At 43.7% G+C, this 20,637-nt stretch overlaps 1 protein-coding gene across 5 annotated transcripts in view; it reads left to right on the top strand.

Moving 5' to 3' along the window:
• LOC139373574 (phosphatase and actin regulator 4A-like) overlaps nt 1–10,383 on the top strand; it is a 53,897-nt gene extending 43,514 nt beyond the window's left edge. For 4 of the 5 annotated variants that reach the window (XM_071114242.1, XM_071114241.1, XM_071114239.1 and 1 more), the window contains 8 exons: nt 530–1,139; nt 2,932–3,176; nt 4,256–4,409; nt 4,501–4,556; nt 5,340–5,401; nt 5,631–5,768; nt 8,357–8,433; nt 8,608–10,380. In XM_071114242.1, the coding sequence (XP_070970343.1) occupies nt 530–1,139; nt 2,932–3,176; nt 4,256–4,409; nt 4,501–4,556; nt 5,340–5,401; nt 5,631–5,768; nt 8,357–8,433; nt 8,608–8,623 (1,358 nt within the window). In that variant the 3' untranslated portion in view covers nt 8,624–10,380. Of the gene's footprint in view, nt 1–529; nt 1,140–2,931; nt 3,177–4,255; nt 4,410–4,500; nt 4,557–5,339; nt 5,402–5,630; nt 5,769–8,356; nt 8,434–8,607 lie in introns of all 5 variants that reach the window. The other variant, XM_071114240.1, reaches the window with a different exon arrangement.
• Nucleotides 10,384–20,637: the final 10,254 nt, after the last annotated feature.

The raw sequence follows: 20,637 nt of genomic DNA, 5'->3' as shown, positions 1-20,637 counted from the left end.
TTGCATGTCGGATTGAGTTGTTGCTGAACTAACTTGACTTGGCTGGAAAAAAACAATGCATGGAAGTTAAGATAACTGCCAGGCAGTGTGCCCCAGCTTGTTGGATGACTTCGATGAGAGGTCAAGAGAGACTGCAGAGACGTGTGAAATGACTTCAAAATAATGGATTCGGACTAATAAAATGCTTTTCTGGTTGTTTTCAAATGAATCAGGCTTGAATCCTGCTGTGAATGATTTCCATCTAAACCATAGGGTTAGATGTGTACCGTTCTGCTAATGTCCAGGCCTGATATCATCATGCTTTTTAAATATGTTCCATCTATCCACTGGTAAGTCGTGCATTGTGCCTTCATGAAACTAAACAAGTCATGATAATCCTTTTAACCAGTTTGCTTGAGTGTGAATGTGATGCCTTTTATATTTCAGATTAGTAACACTCTTTCTCTGTCAGTTCTGTTTTCTGTGTCTACTGCGTGTCAGTCCTTGTTTAATGACTAGTATTCATTCTGTTGTGTGTTTTGTTCCATAGCGGAGCTCTCTCAGGCTGGCAGTGGTATCATCGTTGTTCCTGCCCCCACCAGGCGCTCTCCTCCCACTCCGCCCAAGAGGATGACCCCCGTCACCAAGCACCACTCTGGCGACCCGTCCCCTGTGCCAGAGACCTCGGGCCCCTCTGGTTCTGTCCCTGTCCCAGTCCCCATACCTACTGTCTCTGTACCCCCCAGCACAGACCGAGGCGACACCAGGGACACCCTCAGAGCAGTAGGGTTCCAACTACCCACCTCTGTCCCTGCACCAGCACCCCGACCTCTGTCCCATATACCCACGTCCACTCCCAGCTCCCACCCCCACTTACAGCTCCCCAACCCTGCCTCCGCACCCCTCCCGGTCCCACTCCCCTTCCCTCAGAAGGACCCTCCCAGCCCCACCACAGAGCCGCCCAGCCACCCCCCAGCCTCAGTCCCAGCCATCCCCCTTCACATCCTGATCCAGCGGGCCCTGTGCTCCCCCAGCCCGGCTCAGGCTAAACCAGATGGGTCCCAAAGAGCCCACTCCATGCTGTTTGAGTCCCCCCCAGAGTTCCTCACTGAGGCTGGAGGCCGACGCTCCCTACCCGTCACCATAGAACCCCTCAGACTGTGAGTATACTACTCTATCATACTTCCATAATGTCACAGCATATCTATTAACCACAGTACAAACGGGAACAATATTTACGCTGAGCTAAAAATGTGAGTTTGATCATTGCAATAGATTAAGACATGTACAGTTGAAGTCAAAAATGTAAATACACCTTAGCCAAATATATTTAAACTCAGTTTTTCACAATTCCTGACATTTAATCCTACAAATTCCCTGTCTTAGGTCAGTTAGAATCACCACTTTATTTCAAGAATGTGAAATGTCAGAATAGTAGTAGAGAGTGATTTATTTCAGCTTTTACTTCTTTCATTACATTCCCAGTGGGTCAGAAGTTTACATACACAATTAGTATTCAGTAGCATTGCCTTTAAAATGTTTAACTTGGGTCAACCGTTTCGGATAGCCTTCCACAAGCTTCCCACAATATGTTGGTGTAAATTTTGTCCCATTCCTCCTGACAGAGCTGGTGTAACTGAGTCAGGTTTGTAGGCCTCCTTGCTTGCACATGCTTTTTCAGTTCTGCCCACACATTTTCTATGGGATTGAGGTCAGGGCTTTGTGATGACCACTCCAATACCTTGACTTTATTGTCCTTAAGCTATTTTGCCACAACTTTGGAAGTTTGCCTGCGGTCATTGTCCATTTGGAAAACCCATTTGTGACCAAGATTTAACTTCCTGACTGATGTCTTGAGATGTTGCTTCAAAATATCCACATAATTGTCCTGCCTCATGATGCCATCTATTCTGTGAAGTGCACCAGTCCCTCCTGCAGCACAGCACCCCCACAACATGATGCTGCCACCCCCGTGCTTCACAGTTGGGATGGTGTTCTTCGGCTTGCAAGCCTCCCCCTTTTTCCTCCTAACAAAATGATGTACATTATGGCCAAACAGTTCTATTTGTGTTTCATCAGATCAGAGGACATTTCTCCAAACAGTACAATCTTCGCCCCCATGTGCAGTTGCAAACCGTAGTCTGGCTTTTTTATCGCGGTTTTGGAGCAGTGGCTTCTTCCTTGCTGAGCGGCCTTTCAGGTTATGTCGATATAACCCGACTTGTTTTACTGTGAATATAGATACTTTTGTACCTGTCTCCTCCAGCATCTTCACAAGGTCCTTTGCTGCTGTTCTGGGATTGATTTGCACTTTTCTTACCAAAGTACGTTCATCTCTAGGAGACCGAACACGTCTCCTTCCTGAGCGGTATGACGGCTGCGTGGTCCCATGGTGTTTATACTTGCGTACTATTGTTTGTACAGATGAACGTGATACCTTCAGGCGTTTGGAAATTGCTCCCAAGGATGAACCAGACTTGTGGAGGTCTACAATTTTTTTTCTGAAGTCTTGGCTGATTTATTTAGATTTTTTCTGAGTTTGAAGGTAGGCCTTGAAATACATCCACAGGTACACCTCCAATTGACTCAAATTATGTCAATTAGCCTATTAGAAGTTTCTAAAGCCATAACATAATTTTCTGGAATTTCCCAAGCTGTTTAAAGGTACAGTCAACTTAGTGTATGTGAACTTCTGACCCAGTGAAATAATCTGTCTGTAAACAATTGTTGGAAAAATGACTTGTCATGCACAAAGTAGATGTTCTAACCGACTTGCCAAAACTATAGTTTGTTAACAAGAAGTTTGTGGAGTGGTTGAAAAATGAGTTTTAATGACTCCAACCTAAGTGTATGTAAACTTCTGACTTCAACTGTATATGCATACATCATAACCACTTGATCACTCTCTATTCAACAGTCAGATTGAATGAAAATGTGTCCCTCTCTCTCCAGACCTGAGGATGATGACTTTGACATGGAGGAGGAGTTGGAGAAGCTTCACCCTAGAAGGATGCTGCCCCCCAGGCAGCCTGAGCTGGAGCCCAGGAGCAGGAGGGGTCTGGTGGTTGATCCCAGGGTCAGTGTCATCCCAGAAGGCCGGGGGCCCGGAGACAGCAGTGAGGAGGATGAGGAGACAGACTCTGACGGACCCATCCTCTACAGAGATGACGATGAAGACGAGGACAACGATCCACCAAGTAAGTAGATGTGAAGTCTGGTGATAATGCCACGTGTCTGGTGTAGATGTGAAGTCTGGTGATAATGCCACGTGTTTGGTGTAGATGTGAAGTCTGGTGATAATGCCACATGGGTCTGGTGTAGATTTCAATGTCAAACTCAAAGGAAGTACAGTACTATCAAGGAAGGCCCTTTTCATTATTAGTAAAAAAGTATCAATAAGGGATATTCCAAATCGGTCTTTCTATTTTCTTCCTTCATTGTATGTATTTTACTACTTGCAGGTAAAGCTAACATGCTGACCAGACCGGACACGTCGCGTGACCGAGCGCCGCAAAATACATTTAGAAATCCATGTTATTCAATTATTGCACCCACACTGCTCGCGCGCGCCAACGAGCGTCTGCTACGCCAAGGACTAAAATAGAAGTCATTCCTATTTCTGACGCAGATCGCTCTGAAGGTCCTGCCTCTCCCATCTCCTCATTGATTTATAGAAGCAGGTACCCACATGCCATCTCCTAATTGGTTATACCCACGTGGGTGATTGAAAGACGAACTTTGTTGCCGGTTGTCGTGGTAATACTATGAAAGTTTAGATGCGATTACCATATAAGTTCAAAGATGAAAAAGCCTGGAAAGAGGAGAGATGACTAGAAATGATTCCGTTGGCAGTTTTATGTGTGGATTAATTGTCGGAGTAGAGGTCCTTGTGCATCTCAGGTAAAATAACAACTCAATGTTTATATCACAGGACAAATTAACTAGCAACAGCAAGCTAGCTAAATAGGACAAATTAGCAAGCAAGTGCAAGCTAACTAGCTAAATTGCCATACATGTTTATTGCTTTTCAACCTGTCCCCAAATTAATGTCATTGGTTCAGAGTTCGTTTGGGTATTTTAGCCTGTGTGTCTTGATCGCGTTTGGTGTGGGGGGGGGGGCAAAATACATTTATGCGCGATGGCGCACGCGCGTTGCCGGTTTGGGTTCCGTGTTAACCCAAATGAGAAGTGTAATCTGAAGTTTACAATTTTCAAATGTGATGTAGAGCGAAAGTATTGTCCCATGTTACTGGAATTGTTTGTCTGCACCACCCAGGTGCCTTGGCCAGCCGTGTGACGAGGAAGGACACCCTGGCCCTGAAGCTGGAGAGAGAGGAGCGGGAGGGAGGAGAGGGACAAGACGGAGTCGGCTGGCAGAGCAGAGAGCAGTGGGAGGCACTCAAGAACAAGATCGGTACCACGCTCAACAGGTAACTTCATCTAGAGATCGCTGTGAGTTGGGGAGGTGGGTGTTCCCCTACCCTAAATGTGTGTGTGTGTGTTGTGTGTTTCTCTAATCAGGAGGTTGAGTCAGAGACCCACAGCAGAGGAGTTGGAGCAGAGAAACATCCTTCCAGGTAACTCTCTTTCCCTCTTTCTCTGTCACTTCTATTTTTTCAGTCAATATCAACTTCATGGTTCATCTCCCCTCGCAGTTGGTTTAATGTCCTTCACCTCTAGATAGACAAACATCTCTCTGGTTTTACTAGTGACCCAAAACGATCTATTACGATACATCAGTCTGTCTGCCCTATAGATGCCCCCTTGTGGTCTGTAAGAGTACTTACATACAATAAAGCGACGACTTGATTCATGGTGCAATTTGACCATTGCTCTTGTTTGTTCTTGAGTTTAGCATTGGCACCAAAACGGTAGTGCCAACACTTTTTAGAATGTGATATCATATTGTCCAAAAGGTATTTTCACTCATGTAGCCTACAGGTAAAGTTTTTCACGTTTGTCTTCTGGTTATCTTTAGACTCTGAAAGCACTACTTAAAAGCGTTGTCCTTAGACAGCTCTGTAAAAGGACTACATAATGTTCAAACTGCAGTGTATCTAAGACAATGCACTTCCTTGTCCCAGAGGGTAAAGACTGATTAAAACGACTCCCGTTACTCCTGTGAAGATGCCAGGAGAAGCTCAGGGCCCGGAGTGCTGGTCTAGGATCAGGTCCCCCCCTGACCATATAATCATATTCATTATGATCTAAAAAGGAAAAACGGATTCTAGATCAGCACTCCTATTCTGATACGCTTAGTGAATATGGGCCCTGGTCCAGTCTACCATTTTCTCTCTCTCTGACTAGAGGCATGTTTTTGTTCTGTCTCTGATGGGATGGAATGTCTTGTCTTATTGTAGCCAGGAACGAAGCTGATATCAGGGCAGAGCGGAGCGAGATCAAACGCAGACTCACCAGAAAGGTTAGCCTGACTCACTCTCTCTCACACACACACACACACACCTAACACACACACAAACACTGCAGAATTGAAACACATGTAGATACAGTACGCCAACGTGCATACACACACACCGGTGACAAAGCAATCGTACACGGATATAGAAATAAAACACTCAAATGTAACTGACCAGAGTTTATAATTTTAGTTGGACAGTCACTCAGTGTGTTTTCTCTCTACCTCCCCCCAGCTGTCCCAGAGGCCCACCATAGCAGAGCTTCAGGCTAGGAAGATCCTGCGTTTCCATGAGTACGTAGAGTGTACCACGACTCAAGACTACGACCGCCGTGCAGACAAACCTTGGACTAAGCTCACTCCCTCCGACAAGGTGAGTCGCAGTTAAGCGACTAACTAAATACATTGTAGATTGTAAAAGATTGGTAAAAAATGGTAAGAGTGCTCTTCAACTATAGTATAGTGATACATCTTTGTACCTTTATACTAGGAAGTACTAGGAAGTCCTGAGGTTCTTTACTTAACCATTTCAGCAGGGTTTGGTATTCCAGACATACAGTTGAAGTGGGAAGTTTACATACACCTTAGTCAAATACATTTAACCTCAGTTTTTCACAATTCCTGACAATAAATCCTAGTAAAGATTCCCTGTCTTTGGTCAGTTAGGATCACCACTTTATTTGAAGAATGTGAAATATCAGAATAATAGTGGAGTGATTTATTTCAGCTTTTATTTTTTTCATCACTTTCCCAGTGGGTCTGAAGTTTTACATACACTCAATTAGTATTTGGTAGCATTGCCTTCAAATTGTTTAAGGTGGGTCAAACGTATTGGGTCGCATTCCACAAGCTTCCCACAATAAGTGGCCCATTCCTCCTTACAGAGCTGGTGTAACTGAGTCAGGTTTGTAGGCCTCTTTGCTCCACACGCTTTTTCAGTTTTGCCCACACATTTTCTATAGGATTGAGGTCAGGGCTTTGTGATGGCCACTCTAATACCTTGACTTTGTTGTCCTTAAGCCATTTTGCCACACCTTTGGAAGTATGCTTGGGGTCATTGTCCATTTGGAAGACCCATTTGCGACAAAGCTTTAAATTCCTGACTGATGTATTGAGATGTTGCTTCAATATATCCACATTATTGTCTTGCCTCATGATGCCATCTATTTTGTGAATAGATGATGCTGCCACCCCCGTGCTTCATGGTTGGGATGGTGTTCTTCGGCTTGCAAGCCTCCCCCTTTTCCTCCAAACGGTCATTATGGCCAAACAGTTATATTTTTGTTTCATCAGACCAGAGGACATTTCTCCAAAAATTACGATCTTTGTCCCCATGTGCTGTTGCAAACCGTAGTCTGGCTTTTTTATGGCGGTTTTGGAGCAGTGGCTTCTTCCTTGCTGAGCGGCCTTTCAGTTTATGTCGATATAACCAGACTTGTTTTACTGTGAATATACAGTGCCTTGGGAAAGTATTCGGCCCCCTTGAACTTTGCGACCTTTTGCCACATTTCAGGCTTCAAACATAAAGATATAAAACTGTATTTTTTTGTGAAGAATCAACAACAAGTGGGACACAATCATGAAGTGGAACGACATTTATTGGATATTTCAAACTTTTTTAACAAATCAAAAACTGAAAAATTGGGCGTGCAAAATTATTCAGCCCCTTTACTTTCAGTGCAGCAAACTCTCTCCAGAAGTTCAGTGAGGATCTCTGAATTATCCAATGTTGACCTAAATGACTAATGATGATAAATACAATCCACCTGTGTGGATACTTTTGTACCAGTTTCCTCCAGCATCTTCACAAGGTCCTTTGCTGTTGTTCTAGGATTGATTTGCACTTTTCTTACCAAAGTACGTTCATCTCTAGGAGACAGAATGCGTCTCCTTCCTTAGCGATATGATGGCTGCGTGGCCCATGGTGTTTATGCTGGTGTACTATTGTTTGTACAGATGAACGTGATACCTTCAGGCATTTGGAAATTGCTCCCAAGGATGAACCAGACTTGTGGAGTTCTACAAAAACATTTCTAATGTCTTGTCTGATTTATTTTGATTTTCCTATGATGTCAGAGGCACTGAGTTTGAAGGTAGGCCTTGAAATACATCCACAGGTACACCTCCAATTGACTCAAAAGATGTCAATTAGCCTATCAGAAGTTTCTAAAGCCATAACATAATTTTCTGGAATTTCCCAAGCTGTTTAAAGGTACAGTCAACTTAGTGTATGTGAACTTCTGACCCAGTGAAATAATCTGTCTGTAAAACAATTGTTGGAAAAATATCTTGTGACATGCACAAAGTAGATGTTCTAACCGACTTGCCAAAACTATAGTTTGTTAACAAGAAATTTGTGGAGTGGTTGAAAAACGAGTTTTAATGACTCCAACTTAAGTTTATGTAAACTTCTGACTTAAACTGTATACCGTGTCAAACTAAAATCCCAGGAATGCAATATAACCAACCGCTGCTTAATGGCTTTGCTGAGTTGTCCCCAGAGTATACCAGTTAAGCTAGGAGAAGAGGTTGAAACACAAATTATTGCATACTTTCTGCTATTCAGAGGTTTAAAATCCCTGAGGAAAAAAATAGTTTGATAATTTATTTGATTAAAACTGAGGTCGTAAATCATTTGCTGTTTTGTTTTTTTAAATTTGCAGGACTTTTATTGACAAGTTAAAATCTTCAGAGGTTGATATTTATGAGTTTTGAGGTGCCAGTATTTGGATATGGGGCAGTGTGCCATCGCAAATATGTCTGACAGCTGGAGAGAACATACTCTGTGGCTCCATTTTCATTTTATTCATATCCAAAAAAGACTGATTCTGAACTATAGGCACTGATCTGTTTCTGTACTGTACATTACTAACGAGTAGAACTGCTCCAGGATGTTGCTGTATGTACAGTGCATCACATAACACCTGACTCAATCTTTGCTCTCTATTCTATTCAATCTAGGCTGCCATCCGAAAGGAACTGAACGAGTTCAAGAGCTCTGAGATGGAGGTTCACGAAGAGAGCAGGATCTATACCAGGTTAGTGTTCTATCCATTACCAATATTTATTTTATTTACTCATACCCTGATCCGGGATCCCAAACGAACCCAGGTTTCTCTAAAACTCGAACTGTGGTTGAGATTTTGCAAGTTGAAACCCTAGATCTTCTTAGCCAGTGCACATTATGACTTTTCTCTGTCCCCACTCCTCAGATTCCATCGGCCTTAGCTGTGCTCCCTGGCCCGGCTGCAGAGCAAGCACTTAAATGCAATACTGAGCCGGGGGGTTGCAGGACTGCAATACGGAGCACACAGACCCCTGGTGACTGCAATTTCCACAGCCCCCTGTCCTGGCACAAGCCTGTTCCTCTCCTGTAAGGAACACTGTTGATGGCTACATCTGAAACCATGGACTAGAGGTGTATAGCCTGTCTAAACATGGACTAGAGGTGTATAGCCTGTCTAACCATGGACAAGAGGTATAGCCTGTCTGTAACCATGGACTATGGATGTGGCCCCTCAGTCTATCCAGTCAGTGTTAAAACCACAGACTAGAAGTGTGGCCTATAGATAAACGACTTGCATCTAAAACCATGGACTAGGGATTTGGCCTCTTGGTCAAACCACTTACTGTTAAAACCATGGACTAGAGGTGACCTCCATCGGTCCAACCCCTTGCATATGAATCCATGGGACTACTGGTACTACTGTACTCCAGCGTTGATCTACCTGACCAGACAACCCACAGGGAGAGCTGAAGAAGAACTAGCTGGACGAGGTTTAGTGGTTTAGGCCTATTTCAGCTGCCATTTTGTAGATTCCCTGTGCCAACACTGACTATCAGAATAGGAAGGACAAGAGGGACAGACGGCGTTTGTGACAAAGGATGTCCTGTTTTGTTCCTCACATCACCTCCATTCTTTGTCGTTCCCTAAAGCAAGAATGTTCCCAAGAGGCCTTTACTGTACCTGGTTTTTAGAGTTCCTTCAACACTTTGCCCTATTTTTAATTGAGAACAGAAAATAATTGTATACGGTACTGATTGTTGATCATGACGATGGTCAACATTAGTACACGGTAGTATTAATGATTTAATGTTCAACTAAATATGATACAGAACTTTGTTAGACTACATGACGCTGGTGAAACCCTCAAACGTGTGTTTATGGGTACCCAATGGTACCGCCCTTATCTCTAATGGGACAATACATGGAGTGGTACGGAAACTGTGCGGAGTAAATGTGAAATGGCTATAGCTAGCCTACATGTCGGTGATGGGTTTAGTTGTCCAACCACAAGACATTAGTTCAATTGAAACTCAAATGTCGTGTCTACTAGTCAGCTATCTAGCTGTGTTACATAGACCTTATTCAGCATCGCTCCATTGTCCCCATACACAATAATGTGCATTTTAACTGTGTTCTGTTGATTATCTAAGTGATTTTGTGACAGCCCATAATATAAGCTGACTAATCGTTTGTTCAGCGCAGTAATAAGGAACCATATTGTTAAAATGGACATTTAAAGTTAAAAAAATCAAAAATAAGGAAGTTGTACAATTTGAAACGTTAGAAGTAATATCATTTAAGACACAACCTAAAGCTTACTAGTCCACTATAATTATTTAACGGTTGGTTTTGAAAGACTGCGGCAGGAACATGGATATATTTTTACTTCACATTGTTACTTTGTGTATGTCGGTCATTGGTTGGCCTCAGCTGTATAGACTTATCCTGTAGATTGATTTAATTGACTTTATATTATGTCTTCCTAATGTTAAAACAAATTTGTTTTTAAATGTAATTAAAGCGTTACAACAGTGCTATTTTCTAATGATGTTACAGAAATTGGTACCGAAACAGGGTTCCCTTATTTTACAGATGTTTTGTTTTTTATAAAGAGATCTTTAAAATGAATTGCAAACCTACTGTATAAATGAATGGTCAGCTCTCACTCAAATTAAAATAAATGGTTTATCATCCTAAAGAATGTTGTCAACTTGTCATTATCCCAACCACTTGCCTTTTGAAATATTCTCCAGGCGAGGGCAGTATTATACAGTACACAAACTATTGTTTGGCTGCATCTTCAAACTCTTCTGGGTGGAAATCTCAGGGAAACGTTGTGTGTTTTGGGTCAACAATAGCCATCAAACTATTATGAACCTTCACTATCGTCATACATGCAGATGAAACGTGTAGCCTAACTCTGGTAATAGTGTTCTTGTATTCTTCTTCAACTGTTGATACAGGGGATAAACAGCCTTCCTTGATCAGACATGTTATATCATACTGCACATCAAACCCCAAGTTAAATCGGGTCCTTAAATTTGCTCCTCTTTACAGCCTTTGAAATGCTAATTATCAAGCCATGTAATAGAGACGTGTTCATTGTGCCCACTCGACCTCATGTTAGTTCTTCTAAGCCAATTAGCTGTAGAATATTGTTATGCAAGTTTTTTAGCAAAGTGAATATCTAATACTCTTCCACTCTTTCTTTCTTTATTGCCTTTCATCTTTGCTGATGTATTCTGTTTTTTATTGTTAATTTTTTTTCTTTCATTGAGTCCTTGGACTATCAATTGTGGACAATGTGTTCCACCCACAATAGCCATCAGTGGGTCCTCTCCTTACCGATACCAACGTCATTCAGAACAGCTGCACCATCGAGAGCATCTTCACTGGCTGCATCACTGCTTGCTAAGGCAAATACACCACCCTCGATCGCATGGTGCTACAGAGGGTGGTGTGGGTGGCACAGTACAACACTGGGTCCGAGCTCCCTGCCATCCAGAACCTCTATATCAGCCGGTGTCAGAGGAGGGCCCTGAAAATGAACGAAGACTTCAGCCACTCAAGCCGTAGACTGTTCACTCTGCTACCATCCGGGCAAACAGTACTGGACCATCTGCTCTTGGATCGGTTCTACCCCCAAGCCATAAGACTGATAAATACTCTGGGTATACATTTAGTGAACGGTCTTGCACGGACTCAATGCCCACTTTAAACGGGTTGGCTGACAATGTCACAAATGATGCGTGCGCATCTGATGCCTGTGGTGTTGTGATTCGGATTGGTCAGATAGTTGGCAACATTGGTAAGAAGCTGCCATGTGGGGAATCGTAGTTGGCTCGTACCATATCTTGACTCTTGTCATGTCTATGCTAATATGACAAACATTTACTAGCTAACCAACAGCTGTAACTATGTACAGTATGAGACAAGTGCTCATTGTGCAAATGTAATTGTTTTCAATAAACATTTGGAAAGTAAATATATTTTACATGTCAACAATCTAAGCCAAACCCATAGTTGTGCATTAATCGGATTTGTTGCAACCAATAAAAGTTTACTACTTTGACCTGAATGAAAAGCCCTGTCTGGAGAGCCAGGCACAGCTCAACACCCATCGAACACCATCCCTACTGTCAAGCATGGTTGTGGCAACATCGTGCTATGTGGATGCCTTGAATGGAGCCAAATTAATACAGCCAAATACAGGGAAATCCTTGAACCTACCTGCTTCAGAGTGCAAACAATCTTAGACTGATGCGAAGATTTACGTTCCGACAGGACAATGACCTCAAGCATACAGCCAAAGCAACACTGGAATGGCTTCAGAACAAGAATGTGAAAGTCCTTGTGTGGCCCAGACTTGGAATCCCATTTCAAATCTGTGGAAAGACTTGAAGATTAATGTTCACTGTTGCTCCCCATCTAACTTAACAGAGCGTAATAAACTCTGCAGGGGGGAATGGGAGAAAATCCCCAAATCCACATGTGCAAAGCTGATGAAGACACCCAAGAAGACTCAAAGCTGTAATTGCCGGCAAAGGTGGTGCTTCAAAGTATTCCTGTAGTTCATTTTCAGTAAATGAATGTGCAAAAATGTTTGTTTTTTTTAACTAAAAAAATGTTTCACTTTGTCATTATGGGGTATTGTGTGTAGATGTAAAAAAATATATACTTTATATATTTTGAATTCAGGCTGTAACAACAAAATGTGGGAAAAAAGCCAAGGGTATGAATTGTATCTGAAGCCACTGTATACACACACACTACACCGACACTCATAACCCCCCCCCCCCCCCCCCACACACACACACACACACACACACACACACATGCGCGCATACTGCCAACACACGTTCACATTCATCATATACTGCTCCTAATCTGTACTTTTTTCTTATCTATCCTATGGCCTAGTCAATTACGAAGGATACACTGCTTTCTGGGGAACGGGCCCAAATCCTCGTCATTTACGTGAAGAAAAGACAGAGAAAAGTGGGCGGAGGTCTGGCTGCCTTCTAAGAATTCTTAGGGGAGTGAGTAAACCTCCACTACCATCCGTTCTATTGGCCTACGTGCAATCATTGGGAAATAAAATGGATGATAGACGATCAAGGCTATCCTTCCAACGGGACATTAAAAACTATCTTATGTTTCACCGAGTCTAGGCTGAACGACGACACGGAAAATATAGAGCTGGCAGGATTTTCTATGCATCGGCAGGACAGAGGAGCTACGTCTGATAAGAGTGGGGAGTGGTGGGGGTGTGTGTCTATTTGTCAGCAACAGCTGGTGCACAATGTCTGATATTAAAGAGGTCTTTAAGTATTGCTCACCTCAGGTAGAGTACATTATGATAAGCTGTAGACCACACTATCTACCAGGAGAGGTTATATTCAAACTGATGCTGGCACTAATAACGCACTCAACCAGCTGTATGAGGCCATAAGAAAACAAGATAATGCTTATCCAGAAGTGGTGCTCCTAGTGGCCGGGGACTTTAATGCAGGCAAACCTGAAATCCGTTTCACCTCATTTCTACCAGCATGTCACATGTGCAACCAGAGGGGAAAAAAACTCTAGACCACCTTTACTCCACACACAGAGACGCTTACAAAGCTCTCCCTTGCCCTCCATTAGGCAAGTCTGACCATAATTCTATCCTCCTGATTCCTGCTTACAAGCAAAGATTAAATCTGAAAGTACTAGTGACTCACTCAATACGGAAGTGGTCAGATGACATGGATGCTACGCTACAGGAATGTTTTGCTAGCACAGACTGGAATATGTTCCGGGATTCATCCAATGGCATTGGAGTATACCACTTCAGTCATCAGCTTCACAGTGACCGTACGTACATATCCCGACCATAAGCCATGGATTACAGGCAACATCCGAAACGAGCTAAAGGCTAGAGCTGCCACTTTCAAGGAGTGGGACACTAATCAGGACGCTTATAAGAAATCCCACCACGCCGAACCATCACCATCAAAACATCAATACAGGAATAAGATTGAATCATACTACACCGGTTCTGACACTCGTCAGATGTGGCAAGGCTTGAAAACTATTACGGACTACAAAGGGAAACCCAACCGTGAGCTGCTCAGTGACGCTACCAGACGAGCTAAATGCCTTTTATGCTCACTTCGAGGCAAGCAACACTGAAGCTTGCATGAGAGCACCAGCTGTTCCCAGACAACTGTGTGATATCGCTCTCGGTATCGGATTTGAGGAATACCTTTAAACAGGTCAACATTCACAAAGCCACAGGGCCAGACAGATTACCAGGACGTGTACTCAAAACATGCGTGGTAGGTGTCTTTTCTCCCTGACCGAGTCTGTAATACATGTTTCAAGCAGACCACCATAGTCCCTGTGCCCAAGGAAGTGAAGGTAACCTACCTAAATTATTACTGCCCCGTAGCACACACGTCTGTAGCCATGTTCCTTGAAAGACTGGTCATGACTCACATCAACAGCATCATCCCGGATACCCTAGAACCACTCCAATTTTGCATACCAGATTCACAGATGACGCAATCTCAATCGCACTCCACATTGCCCTTTCCCACCTGGACAAAAGGAACACCCATGTGAGAATGCTGTTCATTGAATACAACTCAGCGTTCAACACCGTAGTGCCCACAACGCTAATCACTAAGCTAAGGACCCTGGGACTAAACACCACCCTTTGCAGCTAAATCCTGGTCTTCCTGACGGGCCAGGTTGTAAGGGTAGGCAACAACACGTCCTCAACTGAGGGACCCCTCATGGGTGCGCGCTTAGTCCCCTCCTGTACTCCCTGTTCACCCACGACTGCATGGCCAAACACGACTCCAACACCATCATTAAGTTTGCTGACGACACAACAGTGGTAGGCCTGATTGCAAGGTCTCTGACCTCTCATCATTGTTGGTAATGTGGTGCCAGGAAAAGGCGGGAGGTTTTCGATGTCTTCACTATTATTCTACAATGTAGAAAATAGATGAAATAAAGAAAAACCCTTTAAAGAGTAGGTTTGTCCAAACTTTTGACTAGTACTGTACATCATTGGACACGACCAGGAATTATGCCATGGGAACGTGTTGCTTTCCTATCATATTAAAACCACACAATCTCCCTCCCCTCATTTAGTGTCTGATGAAAGGTCTTTAGAGATCCACCATGTTTTGATTAAGAAAAGCAATAACAAGCCTTTAAGGGAATATAGTATTGTGGCCTTCAATATGTTCCCACTGTATTATAGCAGCTCTGTAGTGACAGTGTTTCTCCTTCTCCTCTGTCCCTTCATCCCTCTCTACCCCTCTCTTTCTCCTTCTGCCCATATCTCTCTCCTTCCCCATCACTCTTCTCATTCTCTCCCTCTCCCTGCGCAGTTCTCATTCCTGTATAGTAGTATTTTCTCCATCTCATGGCTCTTACGTGTAAGTGTATAGATAGAGGATAGTGTCTGCCTGATGCACTTTACTTTGCAGGGGTTGTACCCAGGGAGATTTCAGAAGCCACATGAAAGCTGTGGTGAATGGACCTCTCTCTCACCATGGAGACAGGGAGCAGAATGCCTAACATGTGCGATGGATCTGGGCTTGTGGGACTCTGAGATGGGAGATGCCTACAGGCTTCCTTCCCTTGAAGCAGGGCTATAGTTTTTCAAAACACCTCTCATGAACTCAGCAAAGAAAGAAATGTCCTCTCACTGTCAACTACGTTTATTTTCAGCAAACTTAACATGTAAATATTTGTATTAACATAAGATTCAACAACTGAGACATGAACTGAACAAGTTCCACAGACATGTGACTAACAGAAATTGAATAATATATTTCTGAACAAAGGGGGGGTCAAAATCAAAAGTAACAGTCAGTATCTGGTGTGGCTACCAGCTGCATTAAGCACTGCTGTGCATCTTCTCCTCATGGGCTGCACCAGATTTGCCCGCTCTTGCTGTGAGATGTTACTCCACTCTTCCACCAAGGCACCTGTAAGTTCCCGGACATTTCTGGGGGGAATGGCCCTAGCCCTCACCCTCCGATTCAACAGGTCCCAGACGTGCTCAATAGGATTGAGATCCAGGCTCTTCGCTGGCCATGGCAGAACACTGACATTCCTGTCTTGCAGGAAATAACTCACAGAACGAGAAGTATGGCTGGTGGCATTGTCATGCTGGAGGGTCATGTCAGAACGAGCCTGCAGGAAGGGTACCACATGAAGGAGGAGGATGTCTTCCCTGTAACGCACAGCGTTAAGATTGCCTGCAATAACAAGTTTAGTCCGATGATGCTGTGACACATCGCCCCAGACCATGACAGACCCTCCACCTCCAAATCAATCCCGCTCCAGAGTATAGGCCTCGGTGTAACGCTCATTCCTTCGACGATAAATGCGAATCCGACCGTCACACCTATTGAGACAAAACCGCTACTCATCAGTGAAGAGCACTTTTTTGCCAGTCCTGTCTGGTCCAGCGACGGTGGGTTTGTGCCCATAGGCAACGTTGTTGCCGGTGATGTCTGGTGAGGATGTCTGGTGAGCCCTCAGTCCAGCCTCTCTCAGCCTATTGCGGTCAGTCTGAGCACTGATGTAGGGATTGTGCGTTTGTGGTGTACCTCGGGCAGTTGTTGTTGCCATCCTGTACCTGTCCCGCAGGTGTGACGTTCGGATGTATCAATCCTGTGCAGGTGTTGTTACACGTGGTCTGCCACTGCAAGGATGCTCAGCTGTCCATCCTTTCACCCTCTAAATCAAATCAAATCAAATTGTATTTGTCACATACACATGGTTAGCAGATGTTAATTCGAGTGTAGCGAAATGCTTGTGCTACTAGTTCCGACAATGCAGTAATAACCAACGAGTAATCTAACCTAACAATTCCAAAACTACTACCTTATACCCACAAGTGTAAAGGGATAAAGAATATGTACATAAAGATATATGAATGAGTGATGGTACAGAGCGGCATAGGCAAGATACAGTAGATGGTATCGAGTACAGTATATACATATGAGATGAGTAATGTAGGGTATGTAAACATTATATTAAGTAGCATTGTTTAAAGTGGCTAGTGATATATTTTGCATCAATTTCCATCAATTTCCATTATTAAAGTGGCTGGAGTTGAGTCAGTATGTTGGCAGCAGCCACTCAATGTTAGTGGTGGCTGTTTAACGTCTGATGGCCTTGAGATAGAAGCTGTTTTTCAGTCTCTCGGTCCCTGCTTTGATGCACCTGTACTGACCTCGCCTTCTGGATGATAGCGGGGTGAACAGGCAGTAGCTCGGGTGGTTGTAGTCCTTGATGATCTTTATGGCCTTCCTGTGACATCGGGTGGTGTAGGGGTCCTGGAGGGTGGGTAGTTTGCCCCCGTTGATGCGTTGTGCAGACCTCACTACCCTATGGAGAGCCTTACGGTTGTGGGCGGAGCAGTTGCCATACCAGGCGGTGATACAGCCCGACAGGATGCTCTCGATTGTGCGTCTGTAGAAGTTTGTGAGGGCTTTTGGTGACAAGCTGAACTTCTTCAGCCTCCTGAGGTTGAAGAGGCCCTGCTGCGCTTTCTGGGGATGCCGTCTGGGCCTGCAGCCTTGCGAGGGTTAACATGTTTAAATGTTTTACACACGTCGACTGCAGTGAAGGAGAGTCCGCAGGTTTTGGTTGCGGGCCGTGTCAGTGGCACTGTATTGTCCTCAAAGCGGGCAAAAAAGTTATTTAGTCTGTCTGAGAGCAAGACATCCTGGTCCGCGACAGTGCTGGTATTCTTTTTGTAATCTGCGATTGACTGTCGACCCTGCCACATACCTCTAGTGTCTTAGCCGTTGAAATGCGACTCTACTTTGTCTCTATACTGACGCTTAGCTTGTTTGATTGCCTTGCGGAGGGAATAGCTACACTGTTTGTATTCGGTCATGTTTCCGGTCACCTTGCCCTGGTTAAAAGCACTGGTTCATGCTTTCAGTTTCACGCGAATGCTGCCATCAATCCACGGTTTCTGGTTTGGGAATGTTTTAATCGTTGCTATGGGTACGACATCATCAATGCACTTTCTAATGAACTCGCTCACCGAATCAGCGTATTCATCAATGTTGTTGTTTGACGCAATGCGGAACATATCCCAATCCATGTGATCGAAGCAGTCTTGAAGCGTGGAATCAGATTGGTCAGACCAGTGTTGAACAGACCTGAGCACGGGAGTTTCTTGTTTTAGTTTCTGTCTGTCGGCTGGAAGCAACAAAATGGAGTCCTGGTCAGCTTTTCCGAAAGGAGGGCGGGGGAGGGCCTTATATGCGTCGCGGAAGTGAGAATAGCAATGATCCAGGGTTTTACTTGCCCTGGTTGCGCAATCAAGATGCTGATACAATTTAGGGAGTCTTGTTTTCAGATTAGCCTTGTTAAAATCCCCAGCTACAATGAATGCAGCCTCAGGATATGTGGTTTCCAGTTTGCATAGAGTCAAATAAAGTTTGTTCAGGGCCAACGATGTGTCTGCTTGGGGGGGAATATATACGGCTGTGATTATAATCAAAGAGAATTCCCTTGGTAGCGCTGTCTAAGGCGTCTCACAGTACGGACATTGCAATTTATTGCCCTGGCCACATCTGCAGTCTTCATGCCTCCATGCAGCATGCTAAAGGCACGTTCATGCAGATGAGCAGGGATCCTGGGCATTTTTCTTCGTGTTTTTCAGAGTCAGTAGAAAGGCCTCTTTAGTGTCCTAAGTTTTCATAACTCTGACCTTAATTGCCTACCATCTGTAAGCTGTTAGTGTCTTACCGACCGTTCCACAGGTGCATGTTCATTAATTGTTTATGGTTCATTGAACAAGTATGGGCAACCATGTTTAAACCCTTTACAATGGAGATCTGTGAAGTTGTTTGGATTTTTACCAATTGTCTTTGAAAGACAGGATCCTGAAAAAGGGATGTTTCTTTATTTGCTGAGTTTGTCTGCTTATAGAAGCACCCCCCAAAAAACTTTTGTGGTTGAGAAGTTTCATCTCTTCATCTCTTGCAGCTGGGTTACAGGTGTACAAGACTCTGTTGATTCATAGGTGTCTGAACAAAATGTATTGTTTCAATTCTAGATATCATATTTATTTTCATGCAGATGCTCAGGCAACTACCAAGACTGAAGAATACAGTGTATTCAGACCCCTTGACTTTTTCCAAATAAATTGTTTTTTTTCCCTCATCAAATCTATACACAATACCCCATAATAACAAAGCAGGGATTACAGCCTCAAGTCTTCTTGAGTATGACTCTACAACCTTGGCACACCTGTATTTGGGGAGTTAATCCCATTATTTTCAGCAGATTCTCTCAAGATCTGTCAGATTGGATGGGGAGCATCGCTGCACAGCTATTTTCATGTCTCTCCAGAGATGTTCGATCAGGTTCATGTCTGGTCTCTGGCTGGGCTACTCAAGGACATTCGGAGACTTGTCCCGAATCCACTCCTAGTTTTTCTTGGCTGTGTGCTTAGGGTCGATGTCCTCTTGGAAGGTGAACCTTCGCCCCAGTCTGAGGTCCTGAGCGCCTGATTTATGGAGTATAGTAGAGATGGTTGTCCTTCTGGAAGGTTATTCCATCTCCACAGAGGATCTCTGGAGCTGTGTCAGAGTGACCATCGGGTTCTTGGTCACCTCCATGACCAAGGCCCTTCTCCCCAGATTGCTCAGCTTGGCCAGGAGGCCAGCTCTAGGAAGAGTCTTGATTGTTCCAGAATTCTTCTATTTAAGAATGATGGAGGCCACTGTGTTCTTGGGGACCTTCAATGCTGCAGCTTTGGTACCCTTCTCCAGATCTGTGCCTCAACACAATCCTGTCTCGGAGCTCTACGGACAATTCCTTCAACCTCATGGCTTGGTTTTTGCGCTGACGCACTGTGGGACCTTATATAGACAGGTGTGTGCCTTTCCAAATCATGTCCAATCAATTTAATTTACCCCAGGTGGACTCCAGTCAAGTTCTAGAAACATCTCAAGGATGATCAATGGAAACAGGATGCACCTGAGCTCAATTTCAAGGCTCACAGCAAAGGGTCTGAATACTTATGTATATAGAGTATTACAGTTTTTTTACATTTTCAAAAATTGCTTTGCCATTATTGGGTACTGTATGATGATTGATGAGGGGAAAAAATTATGTAATCAATTTTAGAATAACGCTAACGTAACAAAATGTGGAAAAAGTCTGAATACTTTCCGAATGCACTGAATATAGGAGGCAAATATTCTAGCTTCATGTAATAAATGTTTAATATTATTAAATACAATCATAGAGTAAGACTGTGACGTCCAAGTATCCAGGTCAGCCTTGCCCTCAAACACACACACAAAGCCACGAGAGCTCTGACAGCAGTGTGGAAAAGATACACTGAGTTAACACCATCCTAATATACCCCGTTCAAGGGCACTTACATCTTTTGTCTTGCCCATTCACCCTCTGAATGGCACACACACAGTTGAAGTCGGAAGTTTACATACACTTAGGTTGGAGTCATTACAACTCGTTTTTCAACCACGCCACAAATTTCTTATTTAACAAACTATAGTTTTGGCTGGTCAGTTAGGACATCTACATTGTGCATGATACAAGTAATTTCTCTAATTGTTTACAGACAGATTATTTAACTTATAATTCACTGTATCACAATTCCAGTGGGTCAGAAGTTTACGTACACTAAGTTGACTGTGCCTTTAAACAGCTTGGAAAATTCCAGAAAATGGTGTCGTGGCTTTAGAAGCTTCTGATAGGCTAATTGACGTAATTTGAATCAATTGGTGGTGTACATGTGGATGTATTTCAAGGCCTACCTTCAAACTCAGTGCCTCTTTGCTTGACATCATGGGAAAATCAAAATAAATCAGCCAAGACCTCAGAAAAGAAATTGTAGACCTCCACAAGTCTGATTCATCCTTGGGAGCAATTTCCAAACACCTGAAGGTACCACGTT

This window comes from Oncorhynchus clarkii, chromosome 18 (assembly GCF_045791955.1).
Source record: "Oncorhynchus clarkii lewisi isolate Uvic-CL-2024 chromosome 18, UVic_Ocla_1.0, whole genome shotgun sequence".
Classification (NCBI taxonomy): Eukaryota; Metazoa; Chordata; class Actinopteri; order Salmoniformes; family Salmonidae; genus Oncorhynchus; species Oncorhynchus clarkii.
Note: the sequence above shows the minus strand (reverse complement) of the source record. Positions and strands in the feature narration are given on the sequence as shown.